The sequence below is a fragment of the Nesoenas mayeri genome (genome assembly GCF_963082525.1).
Source record: "Nesoenas mayeri genome assembly, chromosome: 1".
NCBI lineage: Eukaryota > Metazoa > Chordata > Aves > Columbiformes > Columbidae > Nesoenas > Nesoenas mayeri.
In genome coordinates, this window is record NC_137541.1 from 70,229,026 (window position 1) to 70,251,337 (window position 22,312).

Below are 22,312 nucleotides of genomic sequence, written 5' to 3' on the forward strand. Positions count from 1 at the left end.
AATGGTATCCTCCTGTTTACACTAGAGAAAATTTGTTCCTGAATACCATGGACTGCAAGATCAGATTCCATGAGAGGACTACAATAATTTATTCAAGTCTTAAAATCGTTCTGTAACACTGACACTCTAGATAAGATCTCTTGAGGTGAAGGTGTTGAAGTTCAAAACCTCAGTCAGGTGTGTTTCAGGCAACAGCAAGTTTATAAATTCCAGGAAATTTTCACAGTTCCATCTCTAATCAGGACACTTTAAGAACTGTTCAGCTTAAAGCAGTACCATGGGATCAGCTCTCAAGACAACTCGGCTGCTGTACTAGTGCTGCACTCTTTAGATAGTTCTAGGCTTCCTTCTTAACAAACGTAACTTGGAATTATAATTCTCTTTCTTCCTCCAGATGTCTTAACCTCTTTTCTTTCCCATCCTTCTGTTACTTCTGTTCTCTAGTATGTATTGTTCTCTAGTATATGTTGTTGTCTAATATGTTTTTCTGATTTAATTTCAGAAGCTGTGAGTGACAGCAGGTGACAGGCTGACAGCTCACACTCGTGTCAAAGACAAGCTCCCTGATAACAGCAGAAAGTCATTTTACCAGCTGCTGGAGAACGCCCTGGGCAGGGAGGACATACAATACCTTCTTTATAACTTTAAATATTGATCAGGGTTACTATCAACTGTGCGTTGTTACAGGATGTCCTGTGATAGCGAAGAAACTGTTGGGCACCCAATGTATAACCTCTGTGGACAGGTTCAAGGCTCCACTTTCCAACTTAGCAGTCTGAGTGGAAATAGGAAATCTGCAGCATTGCTGGAAGTTGGGGGGAACATAAGCAAGATGCAGTACTCTTCCGTGCCGCTGGATCCAGAAACTCCAATGGATAATGGATCTGGGATTCCCCACAGCACTGAGGAAGGCAGGAAGGCTGCAGCCTCAACAGAAAGTGAGGTCCACAGGGCCTGTACAACCAAGTGTTTCCATAGCCGCTATTTAACCAAAACTAGTACGCAGGGAGATGTCTACAACTTCCTAGAGAGGCCCAGTGGATGGAAGTGTTTCATCTATCATTTTACTGTGTAAGTACCTACATTTTCACATAGTCTTTGGTGTAAGAAAAATTTGAAACCATCCACTTAGTCATCCAGAAGTCACAGTACTTGAGCTCACAGGCTGAAAACCTGTTGCATGAGTGACCCCATTGAAAGCAAAGGAAAAGCCAGTCTCTCAAATGCTCAACCTCTACATCCACTAACATTTTGGGATGAGTTCTTTTTATTCTTCACTTGATATTTGTCTTCAAAGATGTACACTGTATAATTTTATATTTGTGATGTTAATTCCTATATGCTCATAGCAGTTTTTATTACTGCCTTGGCTGCTTTATGTTGTTCTAGCTTCAGACACTGCAGTTTACAATTATATGACATGTGGACGGTTTGGTTGTGATCAGTTAAGTCACATTTTAAGTCTATTTTGCTCATGCTGAAATACCAAAAGAAGTCATTTGTGGACAAACATTCATAACATCACTAATTTGAATTAATATGCAGTTCTGAACACATAATGAGTACAATTTTAGCAAAACGCTTTTTTCATTATACCATGCATATAGTACTTGCAAGGAGAAAATGAAGGCTTCCAGTTACTCTTGTAAAACAGTGGTTAATATATTAATACAGCTGCTTCTCTTTTCCTTGAACTACTTATGGTATCTGTCAAGTTTAGCAAGACCTCAGCTGCTATTTTAAATGCTGCTTAACAGAATAATTTGTCATCTTAGCTGTAGAAATTGTCTGGCTGTGTTCTCACTGAGGCAAGGGGAAGTTTTGGTGGCTATGGTGAATGCAAACTGAGCCCAAATTCCTTGCTTTTATTATAAAATTAACATAGGTCCTGAAGAAATGTAGAATGTTGAAATTATTCTGTTTGTCTCAGATGAACTGATGGGCTGACTGCAGTTTGTAAAAACCATTATCAGTTACTGCAGTCAGAAACAGCCCAGAGAAATATATGGCAATTATAATGAGTCATAATGCTTCTATTTGGCATAAAATAGATGGTCTTATTAATACTTGCACCCTTTCACCCCTCAAAATCATATATGGATTTTTTTAAAAGGACTTTTTGATTCATGAAATTTTACCAAGTAAAAGGCTAGGGTCTTTTTCAAGGACTATGCTTACAGTATATAATAATTCCTGAGGCTTAAATAGATGCAATTTATGAGATTTAAATATGTGAATAGTCATGATGTAAGCCTATTTGAGGTTAGAACTTATTAATCTTGCTAAAATGCATTTGTTTCATCATCTGAGTTGCTTTTATCTCAGACTAAGGTTGACCGTTAATATGTACTTATATTCTGCTATGGGCATTCCAATTTAAAAAAAGTATATATACATGCACATATGCCACAGTAGAAAATTAGATAAAATATTGCTGTTATAAACAGAAAACTTTTTTTTTTTTTTTTTTTTTTAACAATAGGTGGGTTCCTAACTTTAAAAGGCATCAATTTCCCTATTATTTTATTAAAAGCTTTTCATTTCAGATTGCTTGAAAGTGAAATATTTAAACATAGAACAAAATGCTGGCTAAAACCTAAGTATATTTGTCCTAGTAATAATCCCAATAACTACATGGTGTGTTCATTTATATAACAAGTTTCTGTTTTGGAAAGAACATACTATTCAACATTAAGTATCATTAAAGTTAAACATTGTTAAAGCAATACAGAGCTAATCTAAAGTAGAATTAATTTTATAATGAGTACAAGCTGTAATTTGTTTTTAAAAAAGCTTCCACTGTTATATCTATGGTTTTCAGGTAATTTATGTAGAGCTGATCTGATGATGATGATGACGACTATTTTAACAACAAATCCAGTCTTCCAAGTCTGTAGCTGATATCTGTGTAGCCTAGCAGAGCTGGATGTGTAGCATCCCTTCATTGTCCTTTTGTCCTTCATATGCCACAAAGACCACATAACTCATGTACAAACTTTTTGGAAGTTTCTATCCAAGAGGGACTGAAGACTGTACTGATCTGGAGCCAGTTCTGCTACAAAGAACCTAACAGGCAAGACAAGGGAACAGCAAGTGCTCCAGGAGGTGACCTTCCTCTTGCATTCTGAAATTACCAAAATAATCTCATCTCATGTAACATTCATTGTATGCTTGATGCTTCAAGTTTATTTTAAGGGAGTAAACTCATGCTTCTCAAGGAACATCATAAGATAGGTTAGAAAGGGGAGTTATTTTTGCCCAATTACATCTGAAATTTGTCTTACTTTAGTGAAATTATTCCGGACTAAAATTGTGGTTTAAAAACAAAATATTTGAAGAGGTGAGTGGATTTGCTTGAGAATTCTCCTTCCCAGTTCTGAAAACTTCCTCATTTAAGTAATTTTCAGCTTCATTGTAAGTACTGTGAAATACTTAACTTCTGAAATCCCCAAGAATAGGGTAAAGAACAAGTTAGAAAGAGGTGAGGGCTTGATAAAAAGCTCTGACATGCAACAGCAATACATTGATCCTGACCAACCAGTTCTTGCAGCTGTATGTTGGATATCAATATATGTTCAAGTCCAGCTGTTTGCCATATGGTCCTCAGTCCAGAAAAAGGAGTGTGTGGATGGCTTAAATTTGATTTCTAAATACAACTATGCATTTGTTTAGATCACACCCACATGTCAAGCTATTAGGGTGTAATCCTCATATTTTATCTTTCGAATAATTAGTACAATATGTATTGGTGATGAGTTATGTATGGCAATGAAGTTACTTGGCAAATCTAAGTATTTAAATTATTTATTTTTAAGTGGAACCTTATTAATGTGATGAGTTTACATTTCTGAAATGTATATGTGTTTAATTACAACTGGAATGGCTCAATTATAGTCTAGAACATTGTGTTCATTTGGCTAAAATACTGTGTTCAGATACGTGTGAACTGAGTAGGGAGGAGTGAAGCCAGACAGTTTTCCTCATGATAAGGTTATTGACCTCTGTTTAGACGCTAGGCAGCAATGATCATAAACCAAAAACAGCATCTAATGTATGTGCTCAAAGTGCTAGAATGTAATTTTAGTGGGGAATGCTACACTGCCAAGGCTTTGCAGGTCACTTTCGCCCTGGGCAAAAGGTGGTGATGGTCTGGCTTTTCTGTCACTTTTGTGAAGGCACAGAATGAGAAGTAGGAAGGTGCAATTCAAGCCTATGGAAAGAAAAGGATCCCTATATGTGCACCCATGTGCACTCACAGACCCGAGGGGTGATTGGTAATAGGAGAAGAGTACCTTCTCTCTTGTGTTCAAGGAGAAGGGGTAACTACTTGCTGTCATATGTTAATTTGTTCTGAGTGTGAGTGATGGAGGCCACCTTGTGTCAGTCACAGCAGAGCCCTGTGCTGCACAGCTCAGGTCCCAGGATTATGCAGATTTGCATTGAAACTAACTGGCTGTATATCTCAGCAAACAGGGTGGATCCATAGTACCTTTTCTTCTCAGGTGCGCCCAGTTGTATTTGCTCACTGCAATTCAACCTCCTTGTCCTATCTTTTCCATTTCTCTGGAACATCCAGAGATTTCTAATTTTGGTCTTTTCAGCTGCTGTTGGTTGGACAACTAATCGTTTTTTATTTAAAAGCCAGAAGCTTAAAGGGAATCTGGGTGGATAGCACTTGGACTAAGAACTGAGGAAGCAGAACAAATGGCTACACTGAGTCTGGTGAAACAGTAACAGAGGAGAACCTGCTCCTGAGAGAGAGAAGGCTTGACTGGATTGTCATAGAAATTGTGACTGGTGCCAGTGATGCCAAAAATGGAGGAGAAGCGATATGAGAGCAGGCTACCTGAAGAACAAAGAGAAGCAGACTTAAGCAGGAAGGACAAACTAAAAAAAAGGACTCGCAGCTTTAGGAGATCAGAAGGCTGGATAGGCACAAACAGCTGGAACAGCAGGACAGCCGAAAATGGTCAAAAAACTCAGAGAGCCACTGGGAGGAAGAAGGGGTAGGACAGGACAGCTAGAAGCTAGGGGAAAGAGGGAGCATGGAATTCATGATGGGAGAAGGAACCTTTAACCCATAGGCAACTGGTTTGAATTTCATCCAAGTCAATAGTGAAGAAGAAGTAATGACTGTGGGGAGATACAAAAGGAGCTGTTGGTCTCAGTCCAGTTCTTAGCAAACGGATGTCAGCATCACTGCTGGAGTTAGCACAGCTGGAAGGCTTGTTGGCAGCCCGTAGAGAAACCACAGGCTGGTTGAAAAGGGAGGCAAGTCTAAGGCAAGAGGGAGGCCCATGAGAGGGACTCTCAGATTGTGTTCTCAGGCCTGCCATTTTCTTGTCGTGTAACACTGTGAAAGTTTAAGTGAGAACTTACAGCTGTTCCAGGTTACTTTGTGCTAGTTTGACCACTTGCTAAATGAGTGTTAGATCTTGTTCTCATTTAAAAGTTAGACCAATCTTTATGTCTCATAACTTCCCACGAGATGGGGTGAGCCAATCTAACAGCCCACTGCTAACAAACCACCTCTGGTTCTGCTTCCCTCATCTGCCTTAGCAGTTCAGTTTGGTCCTGCCAGCTCCAGTTCTCCTTGGATATCCTTGGATTACTGAGCCAATTCAACTTATTATGCTAGCAGAAACCTAGGCCAGCAGGGAAAAGTGAATGGTCTTCTGTCAGGTTAGTAATACACATTCTGCTCTTGAAATACTGTTCACTATTGTTCTCTTAGTGCACCTAGTGGATCATAATCACCTGTTAAATTTCTTATAAAATTGTACAGAATAATTGCAAAGTAACACTGCAAATTGTCTGGCAAGTACTGCAGACCACCTGGTTTGACTGCAAAACATTTCTCAAATGCAAAGTTTGCCTAGCAACAAAGCCTGCTCTCCAGGCTCCCTTTTGATTAATGGGGAAACAACTCCTCCAAATGGTGACTTGAAGAGAAAAATGCCTGTTGCTCTGAATCCTTCCTGGGGGATGCTGTCTGTCTCTTTGTTGACCACATGGGAAAGAAAAGGAGAATGTCCTCCTTAGAATATAGTTTCACAAGAGCTGGCATAATAATTTACTGGTACCAAAAATGGAAGATTACCTCTCTCACCTTCCCATCTTCTCTCCCGACCATACATTTCTTCTACATAATGTGTTCTGCTTCTGGCACTTGCTAGAGCCTTTCTAAGCTGAGTCAACTCACTGTAATGGCAGAGATCTAGCCTAGCGAGAAAGTGAGTAGCTTTTGATACCCTGAGGAGTTTTAGTGTCTCAGCAAATGGTCTGATGGTGCTGGAACCAGTACTAACCAGTTAGACAAGACTGAAATGGGATGCAGGAGAGCTCTCCATTTTACCACCAATGAACTGTCGTGTTGGCTTAGTTGCATATGAAAATGTGAGTTTGCTTTGTTACCGCTCTCCTCATTCATACTGACGCCCACAGCTTCCTCACAGAGAGGCACATACACTCACACACACGTGCATGCTCCTGGCAGCTTGTTGCAAAGAACTCATCTAAGGAGTTACTGTCAAGTAATTTGTATGAACAATATCAATACTGTTGCTAACTTATAACTTCGGGAGGAAAGTACAGAAGATGAAGAACATATTTGTAAAATGAGGGCTGGTCTGCTAAGGGATTTTTCCTTTACAAAAGATTCTGTGTACCAATGTCTGCATCACCATGAGCAATACGAAAAGAAGAGAGTTCAGATCATTGGGACAAGCTAAAAATTACATATTTCTTTCATTATTGTTTCTCTTCAGACTGTAATTTCTCTCTCTCTCTCTCTTTTTTTTTTTTTTTTTTTTTTTTTCCCCCACTTTCCTAAGCTTCATGTAAGAAATGCTGTAGTCATGTTCTGTTAATACAACTGAAGGAGTCACCGTTCTGGCTGATATTCCATTTTTGTTCAGCATACAAGCACTGCTGATGTAAAGCACATTAAAGGGCAAAAATAAAATGCGAGACATTTGCCTGCACATCTCTTGATTCTTTGAGTATAAAAGCTCTCAGAGAAACTAATATATAGAGCGAGTAAGTTAGTATAGTATTCTCCTGCGTATGTTTTTATCTGTAAATGGAGCCTATTGCCCATTATTTATAACTGTTTATCTCAAAGGGACCATCAAATTCCCATTTCTCTCCTTTGCACATTTATCTCTAGAATGCAAGCAGCTATTTTGCTTTTTCCAGTGATGTGATTGTAATGTAACCAACATGAGCAACAACTAAAGTTCAAAGTAATTGCAAGCATATGACTGCTTTCAAGATTCTGGTTGTGACCCAGATGTCACAGCTTAGGTCTGGACATGATGTACATTCATAAGGGTAAGTTAGGGTTTTTTATTATCCTTATTAGGTTCAGGATGTTTATTTCCAGCATAACAATTACTTATTTGGACATTTTATACAGAAATTGAACTAAGAAGTTTTCCAATTTGTAACTACAGTAGCTAATTTTTGCCTATATGCTATGTCTATATGTCTGTATCTCTATATACAGAGAGGTACTAAGCTGATGTCTTGTCTATGATGATAAACTTTGGATACCAAAAGATGAGTGATATTAAAGGGAATAAACCCAAGAACTATTAACTTCATGCAAGTGGAATAATCTTACTACTACTTAGGGTTGCATGTTCAACTGTATATGGTGGAATGGCTTAAGATGCTAATGGAGGTGCACTAATATTAAACAGAATTATCTTTAGTATTCTAGAAAGTCCAGAGACTGAGCTGTTCTAAAAATACATGGAGACAGTTCTAAATTTTTAGCCTCTTTTCCGAAGGAAATGAGGTTTCTGCAACCACACTGTCTGAGCGCATCTGTCTAGAAGTGCCTTGCAAAAAAATTTTGAGCCAGTTGGCAAGTTTCAGCTAATATTGACAGAGGATGAGACATGTCAGAGATATTAAATTTCTTCATGTTTTGTTAAAATAAGCGTTTGGGTAGAAGATGGATAAGTTAATAACCCCAAAGATGAAAATACTTCCCTTGAGCTCAAGTAGATTGGCACCAAAGAGTCTTTTCAGGAGAGAGGTGTTACAATAGTTCCTAAGGAAGAACTTTGATCTGAGCATACTTCACTTTAGGCACAGAATAACCTAACCACAGAGCACAAAGCCGCAGGCTGCATAAGTTTTATTTTCATTTTTTGAAATTATTGATGACTTTTTCCATCATTTATGTAAGAAATTCAATCCATCTTATTCTAGAAGCTCAATTTTGTAATGGACTCTGCAATGAATACGCATTAGTCTTCCCACAGGTTAATGTTGTTTCTATAGTGAAACCATTTGTTTCTATAATGAAAATAAATACTGTAGTGTGACATTAATATGGTGCTGTTGATGGAACTTTGTTACTCTTTTGTGGAAAAATGCTCTATTCTTACAGAAACAATCAAAATAAAAAGGTACTCCTTGACGTTAATGTTACAATCGCTCATTAACTTGTGGAATCCACATGGTATCAAATTCAAGAACAAAAGTGTTTCAGATGTCTTCATGATAATCAAGCTGGCACTAGCTTGTTAATAAATGTATTTGCACAGCAACATTATATGCATTTATTTTTTTTTCCTTTTTTTGAAACTTGAACTCAGAAACATGAATTCATGTGAGTACTACAAAGAGATTTGTGTTACTTTGTAAATGGTGGCAGTAATTTCCTGTCCCTGTGGAGCTGTGTCTTAGATCACATGCTGAAGCCTACTGATCTTTTTTCTCACAGTCAAAGTTGATGATAAATATATCAGATTCATGAACACTGATCATGAAGTAATGATGAACTGTTTCTGTCTATGTTTAAAGAACTGATGAGGTCTCTTCTAGAAAGTCATAGTGCCTCAGAATCAAAAGAGAAGCTTGATACCTGTACGCAGGGAAGGAGAGGACATCCGGACATTCTGGTAACAAGACATATGGAAATAAGAGCAAAAAAGACAAATGTAGCAGCATGGATGTTAGAGGAAGATACAGGCACTCAATTAAATTCTAGGAATGGCAGGGCACTGAGAAAAGGTTTCTGTAAGATCAGTGCTTCTGACAATTGTAATGGATGCACAAATGTAATTTATCAGTTCTGGATTAGTGCCAGCTAACCTCAGAGAAAAGGCAAAATCCAAGTCTTAGAGCTCTAAAGAGCAGCAAATATGTGAGGCTGTTAAATGTTTTGAAAATGTGAAAGGCTCATTATTAGTAGGAATTGTGGATTTTTAAAAAATAACATGTCTTTGGGAAGTTGGTTCAGAAAGCTGGTTTGAAGTGGCAGATCTTTCCCTGTGATATGTGGCTCATGTTGTGTTTTGAACAGCATTAGTATTAGCTATTGATTAAAACTGGTTTGTGACAATTTATACATATGCAGGTGAAAGGTCTAAAGAAAAATACAGAGTAGAATGTGTGTTTGTAAACTACCTTTAATATTTTCTAGGTGTGTAGAAATACTGGCTAATTACTTTGTATTGGAGTCAGCTGGACAACTTCATGTTACATGCAACTGGGCCATCAGGCATTTCTGGATGCAACCTAGAATGAGCTGAAGGAAAAAAAATAAAAACAGATACCTTCTGTATACCCATGTTCTAGGTGGACTTTTCCTTCAGTTGAAGGCTTCAGATCCCTGAAAATACTTTATTCTGTGGCAAACCAGAAAGATAGATATACCCAAACTCCCTGTCAGGCCGGATGCCTGTTAGCAGCATCTAAAGCTAGGCAAGCTTCCATTTGAACCTCTCTGATCTCCTCCAGTTCTGCTGAAATCAACACATTCCCAGACTACTTTCTAATTTTAACATATTGGTGTTTTCAACAGAAAAATAGTTCCTTTACCAAAGTTTCCAACCAAGTCTAACTTGTGTAGGATCACATAGGTATAAGGTCAAGACATTTCCACAAAACATCAAACCTCAGGAGCCTGGAAACAGACCTCTGAGAGAACCGAGGGACACCACAACTTGCCTACAAAGGCACATGGACAACCTTCTCTTATGACTTGGAAATTCATTTGGATAACAAAATTATGTAAGCACCAGGAATGAGGTTTTCTTCAGACTAGCGGGAATGTTTTGTAGAAGCACTTGGCTATTCAACATAACACAGTGTAATCCCATTTAGAAAAAACTGAAGTGCTTCATGCATGCAGGAATTAGAAAGTCTTGCACTTCTATAGCACAAAACAATGGACATGCTCTCCTTAATTTTCTTGCCACAAAATAACCACTTAAAATAAAGAGCAACCCGTGCCTCTGGAACCCCTAATAGAATTTTATGTTGGCTATACTTATTTATTCTCCCTGACAACATGCTGTCCTCAAGCTATTTGTCTCTGCTGGATAACTCTGTAGTTTATCATCAAGCAAAAAGCCAAAGGACCAATAGGTGTAATTACACATAGATTTAGTTGGACATATTACCATTAATCCAATCTCTTTCTCTTGTAATTTAACTCCAGCTGAAGCAATTGGATTTCTTCTGTTCTAGTGTGTTAGTAGAACAGAACAATTTGACTTCACATCTTGCTGGAGCAAACAGTGTATAGGATAAAAAAAAAAATCTAAGATACTAAGAACCAGTTTTTGGATATAATTTAAACTAGAAATGTATATAAGCCATTTGTATGTATCTAGCTTAAGGGCTTCCACACAGTGAAGTAAGTCACAGTAGCTCCATTTCAAGGAAGGAACACAGCAGGGGAAAGACATATTTAGTTGTGTTAAAAACACCAGTGGCCCATGATCAAGGCATCTGAACACTACAGGGCATAGGTTTCAACAGCTTTTCTATAATGACTTTTGCTGATTTTCTTTTACTGTAGTACTCACATGTTTCTAAAAATGTTTTCTTCTCTAAACATAGCTTTGCAGAGGCAATGAAATTTGGCAAGCCCAAAAGGCCGAAAAGCTACTATTTTGTATTTGATTGCCAAGGAGTATATCTCTGTCTACCAGTTTATAAGTTTGTCCTCTCCTCACCCATCTCTTTTTTAGTTGTTTCCACAAGCATCTCATATATCAACATTTCAAGCACACTTATCTGCAGCAGATAAACACAAATCCCCACGCAGATAGTCTTTGATAGAAATGGCATTATTTGATGCAAAAGTTAAAAGGAGGAATGATTAATACTTCTCCTTTAAGAGCTTTCATTAGGTTTGTCTTCCATAGGAAAATGAGATCGTTACAGCATGACCTTGAAAGTGTTCACCCTTGATAAAGTACTTGAAATCATTTTGCTCTCAGTGTTGTAGTTAACCTACTAGTTCCAAGTGTTTGCAGGCTTCAGTAGAACATACTCATAGGCAATTATCTACTAAACAGAATTTGTCCCTGGCTACAATAACAACAGAAACATGTTTACAGTTGCACTATCTACTTTCCCAAATGAAGTAACGGTTAGGAAGATCGGGACACAGAGAGGCACTCACTTGTTACCTTTAACCCATGTTGATCAACTGTCCAATGTACCAGTACTGCCTATTTAAACTTTTTAACACATGAAACAGATTTAAGGATGATGGTTTAAAAACATCAATGAAAAAGCAGTATCCTCTTGTTGTATGCATAAGACTTATGGACTTCAGGAGAAATAAAGAAATACTAAAATTTAGTGTACATTAGCAAGACCTCTCTTGGGAAAACATGGCACCTCTGTCTTCTGTTGATGTGAACTGTGTTAAGTCAGAGTCCAAAATCAAATAAGGAATTCTCAGATAATCCTCTTTCCTCTGATAAGTAAAACTTTTTTTTTTTTTTTTTCTTCTTTCCTTTTAAAGAGAGAGTAAGGAGAAGTCTGTACATAGTTGATGAGGGGTCAGTTTCTGTCTTCACAAAAGTAAAAAAATTGAAGAAAAGAAAGCCAGGTGTTTTGAGAGGAAATACTGCTCTATTTTTAGCAGCTCTCAGTATTTGCTAAAGTAAAGATCAAACTATGGCTTGACATCCTTGGGAATCACAGAAAGACACAAAGGGGACTACAAAATACCAGAAAGCAGCACCTCAGCTCTTTTCTGGATAGTAATGAGTAGACCAGTTCTACTAGTTCAGAATTATTTATGTCTCCTCCTTATGAGCTCCTTCCCTTTAGGAACTGAACTGCCACCAACAAGCAAGACTGTTCCCTGTTGATGTAAATGACTACCCCAAGCAAGTAACCAATCACAACCTGTTTTCACCCCCTTGCAGCACAGAGAACTGCCCATTGCAGGAGAGAGTATGAACAGCAGGGAACAAGAGAAAGCCAAACTGGCAGTGGCAGGGAAACGGAAATTGGCATGTGATGAGCTTTAAGTGCCTTCAGCCCAAACCATCAAATTAAACTCACACCCATCCACTTACTTTACCTATAAGTATCCCAGAAATCTAATCAGAATTATTTATGGAGACCCAGGACCTGGTAGTCACTTGTTGACAAGTTAAAACTTGTAAACTTTGCCATTGCATCTTGAGGAACAGCTTGTTTGTCAAACAAAAACTTGAAGCGAGACCTAAAGACAAATCAGTGGTGAGTCTTGTTAAACGTTTTTAAGTTGTACCAAATATTCAACTATTGTCCCACATTGTCCAAGGGAATTTGGCACTCACTCAAGGTTTTTTTTCTCCAGTATGTTTGAAAAGGTCATTGGTTAGAGCTATGTTTAGCATCCCAGAGCCTGTTAGGAGCAATCCACAAGGATGTTTCCTGATTGCCTAAGAGGCAACCGAGATGCAGCTTGTTGGATTCTACAGATCAGTTGGCAGTTAATTAAACAATTTATCTTTAAGTTTAGACTTCTCAAAACTAACCTGCAGTTTGGTGCATGGCTCAGTGACAGAGATAATAACCTTAAAAAAAATATGAAGGCAGTGTGTGCTGACTACTGTTTTAAAGATACTGGAAGGAGAAGATAATGCTATTCTGCTGTATTGGAGAAGAAGGTGCGAAAGGATTGTTTGTTTCTATGGGAATGGATTTACTTGGAGAGCAGAGAGGACTTGACCTTTGTTTCTGCTACTTGTTTCCAGCACTTTTGTCATAACACAGATACCACTTGCTTACCCAGCTCAACCCCATGGCTTCTTTCCAACAGCCTGTGGTGTGCACTGAGAGTACAAACAGCTCCTCTGCTGTGGCAGAAACGTCTCCAGCAGTGTCTAAAACCTGTCTCTGGGACTACAATGTATACCATGTGTCCTGAAAGGCACCTCAGGGGTCTCAGCTTCAGACCCTCCCTGCCTCCCACTCCAGGATAACACTTATCCAGTGAGAGAGGAGAGCAGTTCCAGCTTCTTCACACTGAGGTTGTGTACACCCATGAACGGCTACTTGTGTTAAGTGAAATGAAAATTATATACTGTAAGATCACTGCCTGGAACAGTACCATTTGGGGTTTTATATATGTTTTTATATAGTACCTACCATAAAATGTTCCTGTTACTTTTGCCATCTTCAGTCTATCTGACTCTGGCTGATAGTATTAGAAACTATCCCTTATCTGATTCAAGTTCAATATCTGAAGACTTCAAGTAAAGAATGGGAAGATCTACTTTGATGCTGGTTGTGAGGAGCACTAATCAGGTACTTACCATTCCCACTAGCTTCAGCAAGCTTTTCTGTCCTGTTGGAGGTGGCAGCAGCCCACAGACTGTACTGTAAGATTATTAGAGCATCTTGGATCTAGGTCCTCTATTTGAGACTGCCTGGAAAAAAGAAGAACAGCTGTGTTTGAAATTTGAAACATTGCTAGTGAAGGAGGTTTCTAGCATTTTGGGGAGTTGTGATCAAAAAGGAGCTCTTGGTATTGGGAAAGCCTTGGATTGAGGCACCCTTGCACTCAGAGGAACCTGTTTTGTGGGACTCAAAATGGGATGGTATGAGAGCGTCACAGAACCTGGAGGAAGCCAACAGAAAATAATCACGTTAAGTGCCTACCTGAGCAGCAGAACTGAGAGTCTTGTTTTTTTCACTACTATGAGCTGATAGATAGTAGTGGAAAGACAGAGCTTTTTACTGAGATTATACATGCTAGAAAAAATATTTGGTTCCGAATTCTGGATCTTCTGTGTAAGAACTAATGCTGTATAAGCCTGCTGAACAATCATTTTTTTTCTTCACGTTATTCATACAAAGAATGAAATGTAGATAATCTTCTGCTTTGTTTAACATCTTATAGATGACAAGACTGTGCAGCTTTTGGACTGCAGGTTTTCTGAGCTTCATGAGGACATGTTGACCCAGGACATGGCAGCACACATGCACTCACTTTAAACTAGCTAGATCATACACTGGTACCAGAGCAGACTGGAAAGCACACCTAGCATTTTAGGCAGCTGACCTGTGTGGAGATATGCTGCCTTCAGCAGTTCTCAGACAAGGCAGCTCAAACTAGCTCAGTTTCATTTACGTTCCAGTAACATTTGTGTAGACATGTCCTGAGATGAATTTGTGAAGTAATCACACATGTTGCCAGGGCCCTGAGTGCACCAAAAGGCTGACCAGAGCAAATAGAGCGTGTTGATGCAACCAGGGTCCTGAGAGCAACCCCCTTCCTATCAAAGTGTGTTCCTGCACCTTGCAAAGGTCCAGTTTTGGAGTAGGACTTGTAAAAAGCCCTTGCTTTAGCTTTATGCATGTTGTCCGCCAGTTCCCAGGAGTGTTAATGTGGCCCATAGCTCTGCCAATTGTTGAGGTATTGAATCCTTCCACAAAGTAGCTGAGTAACCAAAATCTGCTCCACATAATAATCTGGATGCCCTTGTACCATGACTGCAGGTGGGGATTGTATTGCTGGTAAAAGGTGGGTGACGAGGCATTAGCAGGAAGATCGAATGTGTTGGGTTGATCTTCATGCATCTCAGGGCAATCAGAGCCTCTTGGTGCCCTCAGAGCCCTAACACATCCTTTCCATTCTTCCAGGTTCTCTGTAGATTCAGATGTACAATAGTAACATGTAGCCTATTATTTTTAATGCTGTGTTTTTGAGTGGGAGGTTATGGAGCAGAGCTGAACTCAGAAGCAAATTCTGCTGCAATGGAATGAGCATGTTTTATAGCTTCTGAAATAGTCATTGCAGTATTGCAATGTACAGGAAAAATACTGTTGTGTTTTTTTTTTTCTTAACACATCAGGAAATCAGCAGGTAGTTCCCACTTTTTATGATACATAAAAATACACAGCATTTAATTTGAATGTGAGCTCTCATGAACACAAAAATTGACCTTTGGATACAGAAAGCAATTAATGCCATCTGTTTCTCAAGATGCCTTTACCTTTTTTAGTAAGAAGCTTAACTTTATTTTGATATAATTGAGTGTGTTTCTGTTCATCATCCAAATTATTTACAACTGATGACACTTTCAATAGCTCTATTTTGGGATTCTTATCTTTATTTTATCCTGATAGTCTACATAAAAATCTGAATCTGTTTTACATCTTTCTTAGTGTACTGATTCCTTGAATAAATATTAAATTAACAGGAGACCTGTTCAAATTTAATTATGTAGTTGCAAATTTTCACTGTTTCAACTCTAAAACCTCAAAAATAAAAAACAGATAAAGAAACTTCTAAATGTTAAATGTTTATGATTTTTAGTCCAAATAAAAAATTAAAGATACGTTAGTAAAGATATGTTAAAGATATGTTAGTATTGTCAATATTAAATTTAAAAATTTATCTTATAATCTTAGTTTTTAGGAATAATGGTGATTTGTGGTTATAATGGGAATTAAATTGAGCTTCAGGTATTACCTGCAAAAGAGGTTCCTGTTGTCTTCTGTTTCACATCTAAAATGATGTCCAGAATTCACTGTCTCTGTAGACAACAGCACTTTAGCTGCAAAAACTGTGGAAGGAAATAAAATGAGAAAAGATAGCATGAACAGAAAAATGTTTTTATCATCAAAACAAGACAACAGAAGCACAAGAAATTATCAAACGTGCAAAACCTGAATTTACCGCTTGAAGCACTTCAGAAAAAGAGGTTTTATTTTGCTATTTTTATTTTACACATTAGCTCTCCCCTACAAATTCTGCCTCATAGTTATTTGCCAGAGTTTGTGGAATTGCTCTCCCTTCATATAGACAAAAATGTAGCACTCCAGTCCTTTGACCAAGTGTATATTACATGTTTAGAATGATGTAAAAAGCATCAAATAATCGTTCAGAATGGAAATCCTTATATATAAGACAACCATCTTAAAGAGGTTACAAAGACTACAACTGGCATATTTCTTTTCCTTTTTACCTTTTTTTTCTCATTTTAATGAATGAACTGAGATCGAAACAGTCCTCAGCTGCTTTCTTCTGAGCCACACTCTTAATTTCTTAAGAATCTTAAGTCAGGCTGTTTCATAACATGTTTTTCTGTCTCACATTCCCCAAGGTATTCTCATTCTGAATTGTCACATGCTAGCAGCCATTCAGTACTGGCAAAACTGGGTCAGATAATGGGATTTGTGCTCTCACTAATAAATCATGAAGCAAAATGATCATTAGCAGTCTGGGTGATCTCCTGATAAAATGTCTCCTAATTCAGCTCAAGAAGTGGATGTGCTGCAGTCACTCATTTAGGCTGTGCAAGTGAGGGGAAATACTTCTCTGCTGTCGGCTACAACGTATTTTAGAAATGGCTTAATCCAATGTTAGCTGAAGAAGCAATCCCTGGGGACTGGGACGGGCTGAGGTCAGAGCCCAGAGGGCTCTGACAATTGTCTGTGCAATTATTAGCAGTTTTAAAGTAAATTAACACTTTAGTTCCCTCTCCATATAAATCGCCTAGCTGGAAAATAAATATGTGCTTCCCATCAGATAAAAGTGAAAAATCGCTGAGATTGGCTTAGGATTTACAATTGAGGACACTTGCTGGTTGCATCTTTCAGCCAAACTGGGGTCAATAAGAAGAAAATTGTTTTTATAAACCACAGCTTTCTCCTGTGACAAGCTACTTGGAAGAATGCTGCCACTGCAGTTTGCTGCTGAGCTGTGCAAGACTGATACCTGCTCTACCCTCCTATAGCATATATCAGGCTGAGTCTCAGGCTCTCTGACATTACCTAAAGTTCTTATGCAAGGCTTGCTGTTCTTCCAGGTTCATATAAACAGGCTGTGATGATTTCTTATTTTTTTGGAATCAAGGTCGAGAGTCTCAAGGTCATCCATCCCTACTTTGAGCTGTCTTGAAATAACACAGTATGATGGTCTAGTACTGCTTAGAGCTGACATTGTCCTTGCTTGCCTTGCTCTGAATGCTGGTCTGAAGTTCGTCTTCACCCATAGCCTTAACTGTCATATGCTGTGTAGGTATCATTCTGTCGTGTCATACAATTGACAAAAGTGACAAGCTAGATGTGGCACTACAGTGCTTGAAATTGTTAATAATATAGTATACAAAGACAAGAACTTTCTGCTTGACATTACTGTAAGGGTTTTACACTGGGATTTGGATTTGGGAAAGGAGCTCTGAAGCTAACCCTTCAAGGTGCTCTGAAGCTAACCCTTTCCCTCTTGCTAAAAGCAAGTCTTGATCTTTTATGACTAAAAGTGATCTGCAGCGATTCTGCATTTCAGATAAATACATTTTATATGAGGAATTATACTTTATCCAGCCTATCCTGTGCTAGAAAAGAATGTCTTTGTAATTCACTGGGAAAGAGTGACACTCACTGGCCACAACAAGTAGTACCATAAATTAAGTGAGTGTATGGGGACCTTTGGATTGATTTAATGTGTGTTTTCGAATTGGAAAAAGAGAGTGGGTCTCACCAAATAAATACAGGAGGGAAGCAACAAATAGCTGGAAGTTACAAAACTTGCAGGCTGTATTAGCGGCCTCTGCACAGTTCTAGCACCTTTAATAAATAAATGACACCAATTGTTTTCCCTTATGCACATAAATCTTTGCACCTTGCATCAGCCTTTTCGTGATTTGTCTCTTTATTTAAAGTTTACACATTTGGTTACTTTTTCTGAGGCCTAATAGGCATGTTAAGGAAAGGGGAAAGATTTGCATCGTCTCATGCCCAGGCTCTTCTAGTATTGGATGCTGACAATACACTTGTGCTGTAAGCTCCTTATCAGCTTGCTCTTTTCCGTTTGACAAAAGGTGGCTTGTGTTTCATAGTCTCCTGTTCTCAATGCTTTGCTCAATGTTTGTTGTTGTTGTGTTTTTTGAGGTATGACTCTCCAGCAATAATGCCTACGGGAAGAAAGTGGGACTTTTGCCCCCTCTGCTGGTTGGCTTATCTTTGGTCAGTGTAGTGACCCACTTAAAGCAGTGTATCAGTTTTATTATGACTTGCACAGGTCTCTCTACCCCCTATAATATGCCATCATTTTCAAAGGGATAAACGTTTTGAGCTAGAAGCAAAATCACTGAATAATATGCTCAGCAACTTGTGTATGTTGGAATGAAAGAAGTAGCAGGACTGGGCGATGGGCTGTGTAACTAATGAATTGTGAGACCTTGGCCAAGATCTGTTCTGTGCTAAAAGCACTGCTAACTCTGACTGAGATGTGTTACCTGGATCTCTTTTCACTTTCAGCTGTATTTTTTCTAAAGATATTTCAGCCCCGGGTATTTGCCATTAATGAAGAACTAGGAATCAGTAATATGCCCACGATGAGCACATTTGTCTTTGTTCACACCATCAAAACTGGGGAAACAGCTTTCTGTATATGAAAGACTCAGTGAAATCAGATTTTAATTTTCAGTGTGCATGACAAACATGCTTCCCTGTTGGCTCCATCCGTCCTTTACTCCAGGCAGCACAAGTTTGGCTTGTTCTCTTGCACAGTGCTACTAAATGTCAGGCCTTTACCAGCCGGCTTTCAGGTAAGGTAAGGCAAATGCAAGGCATACTCAGAACGCAGTTCAAGAGAACCGTATGTCGCCTGGGCATTAGGAGAGGTTTACTGAAGACATCTATAAGATTGTTGCTGTTTGAGGGGTTGGGAACCTCAAAAAGCTTGTTCTTTTAGGTCTCTTGTTCTCCTTTGAGCAGCTCTCAGGAAAAAAGCTAAAAATCCGCAAACAAACAAACCACAACAAAAACCAAACCAAAACCAAAACACTGAACACTGAACTTTCAAATTCCCCTTTGGAAATTAATGTATTATGATTATTTATTTATTTATTAATTCTACCTTGGGATATAACCAACAGCCCTAAACTGTGTGCCTAGGTAAGAACAGGTTTCACAATCTGAAGCCACCTCCTTGCCACTATGTTACTGAAATAATTCTTTTATGTTTGTCTTTCTACTTGGAGCTAATGATGGGCTCTCGCTGCTCCTGCTTAGAAACCACACATGCCCTTGGGCTTAGTGTCCTTCTGAGACTAAGGAGATGCATACCCACATCTTCTACCTCTCAGAACAACACCCAGATGGGACAACCCCAGACTTGCTCCCTCATGTCTCTGCCAGTAGACACTGGGGAGCCCAAACTGGGGCCCAGTCCTCCCAGCACAGTCTCACTAGTGCTGAGGGGAGGAGAGGGCTCACCTCCATCAGTGTGCTGTCCATGCTCAAATGTCTTGGGAAATTTTGAAATATTAACTATAAACATGCTAAATAAGGTGCATGGTTTTGTTGAACTAAAGACTCATTCATATTCTTTTGTCTGTAAAAGCGTAGATTTACTTTGTGTAATGTTTGATTATCCATTATATTTGAAACGGTCATATGCTGAATTTGGACTCTATGTTGTTTTCAAGAAACAATCACAGCCCCCACCATGGGGATTTTATATATATATATATATATATATATATATATATATATATAAAAGTATATGTATATTCACCTAACCTTTCTGGTAAGAAGTTTGTTTGCTTCGGTTTCTCATGGATAATGCTTTCCCTTTGACTTTAGATATTAAGCAGGATTTTTTAATATCTTTAAATCCAATTTTAGACTTGAACAAAGTCAGCTATTGTCTGTGTGGCAACTGAGAAACCACTGTCCCTCTTTGCCTGTGTTAGCACTTACATGCAGTTGACTTTCAGTGTGTCAATGACTGGATCACGCATGCCAATTATGTGAATGAGAATTGTTTTCAGAGTTCATTATCCTCTGTTCAGTGTTCCTTGGGATCCTGAGTAGCCTGAAAATCTAAAGCATTCCTACAAGAGGAAAAAGAAAGCTGAAGGGCCTCTCTGTGGCCACAGATATTAGCATTCTCCAGTTTTCCCTGATTCTAGTAATGGTTTGAATGTGCTGCATAAAGACTGTTGGTTCATTCTACCCTCCATCTGACGTAAACATGTATTCTGGGTGTTTCCATAAACAAGCAGTTCTTCGCAAGAGCTAAACCTGAATCTATGTTGTAGATTACTTCGTCTCTAATCTTAGACCAGTCCTGGTCTCTTGGGCAGACTTTGGACTTATGTTGCAGTAATTTCCCTTGCTGTTCTTGCCTGTGCTTCTTGAATGGATGCTGGACCTGCCTCCCTACCTCACCTTGTGTGACAGCCCACTGAAAGGCTGATAGAGCTGATTGCTCTCACCACCTCAGCCCTCCTTAGGTATTGCAAATTGCAAATCTGCATCCTGGTGAGTTAAGGGATGGCCTTGCCTGGGCAGTTGTCACTGTTGGTGCCTGACTTCGGTGGAGAAGCCTCACTCTCACTGCTCCCTGACATCTGTGTATATATACACAGGTGATTCCAGCCAGCTCTGGCAGACCCACCACAGGTCACAGCTGAGCCCCACAGCCACTATTTGGGCTCCTCTGGGAAAACACATTCGAGAAAAGCCAGAAACACAACATAGGCTGTGAGGTGAGAGGGAAAAATAAAGTGTGAGAAACAGCCTTGTGAGCATTGAGTTGAGAGGAGTAGAAGGAGGGCATGAAGGTGCTCCAGGCACCAGAGCAGAGGTTGCCCTGCAGCCCCTGGAGAGACCATGCTGGAGCAGATTTATCCTGAAGGACTGCAGCCTCTGGAATAGTCCACACTAGGAGCAGGGGAACAATGTGAGGAGGAGGAAAAGTGCTATGGACTGACCACAACCTCTCATTTTGCATCCCCCTGTGCCACTCAGGGTCTGTGTGAGGGAGGAAGGTAGAGGAGCTGTGAGTGAAGGAGTTGAGCCTGGGAAAGGAAGCAGACGGGTGATGTTCTACTTTTCTCGGTTTCTTACTATTGAAATCTGTTTCAAGTGCCAATAATTTAAGTTCATTTTCCCCAAGTTGGATCTGGTTTCCCATGACAATAATTGGTAAGGGATCTCCCTGTCTTTATCTTGGACCACAAGCATTTAAATCTTATTTTCTACTGCTGTTCTGTCAAGGAGAATGAGAGAATGGCTGGGTGGGCATCTGACATCTAGCCAAGGTCAACTCACCACAATTCCATAGTCTATAGATTATATATATATATATTCCTATATATAAAAATCTGTGTATATATGTATTTATATGAGTACTTTCCGGTCCAAAGGAAATGAGTGGCCAGTGAGAGTGTGGTCTGAGATCATATGAGTGTGATGGTTTCAAAAAAATGAGCTCCCTCTGGTCTGTCACCTCTGTGTTGTACCTGGTGCCCCATCTGTGTGCACCTCTACAGGTGTAGCCTGGCAAAAGGGAACCAGGGCTACAGGGAATGCAGCCCAAGATATGTGCAGCCTTCATCCAATGTGTGTTTGGGCCTGCCCTGTACCATGTGCAGGACTTGACATTTGTCCGTGTTTTATGAGATTTCTGTAGGCTTGTTCTTTAACCCTGTCTAGGCACCTCTGACCAGTGGCTCTGCCCTCAGGTTTATTGACCGAACCCCTGGTTTTTGTCATGGGTGGACTTGAAGAGGTGCTTTTCATTTCTTCTTCTGGAACACTGATAAAAATATTGACCAGGGCACATCCCTGGATATACTCCTAACAAATTCATTTTGTCACTGATCGCTAGGTTGAATATGAATTTTTGCCCTTTCAGATAAGTTCTTCCTCCTGCATTTTTCATGTAAAAGCCACCAAAAATACATTAAGTGTATTTAGTGTGTTTCTGTCTGTTTGCTGAAATCTCACCATTTTAACAGTACAGCCACCAGTGCTATAAGTCTGTCATTTGCTTCGAAATTCTTGAACTAGCATTGTCAGTAGTGTTTATCTTCTTCAGAAGGGTTTCTCATTGGAAAAAATATCTCGTTACACACAGGACTCTGAAGATTTTAATTGCTGGTAGGGGAGTCTGGGAATTTAGGAGTTTAGATACAACCTCTTGGCATGGAATCAGCAAATGACAGCTGAATGAGCTGGGGCACAAGAGAGTATGTTTCTGGCTATTAGTGGAAGAAATTTCAGTTTTCTTATTTTTCTCTTGTTTTCTGCATGACCT

The 22,312-nt window shown here is 39.2% G+C and overlaps 1 protein-coding gene across 1 annotated transcript in view; it reads left to right on the forward strand.

Moving 5' to 3' along the window:
* Positions 1 to 688: 688 nt before the first annotated feature.
* LOC308053212 (potassium voltage-gated channel subfamily KQT member 1-like) overlaps positions 689 to 22,312 on the forward strand; it is a gene marked incomplete at its 5' end in the record, with an annotated part of 492,142 nt that continues 470,518 nt past the window's right edge. The window contains one exon of the mRNA XM_080364037.1: positions 689 to 1,071. Within this exon, the coding sequence (XP_080220163.1) occupies positions 689 to 1,071 (383 nt within the window). The remainder of the gene's footprint in view (positions 1,072 to 22,312) is intronic.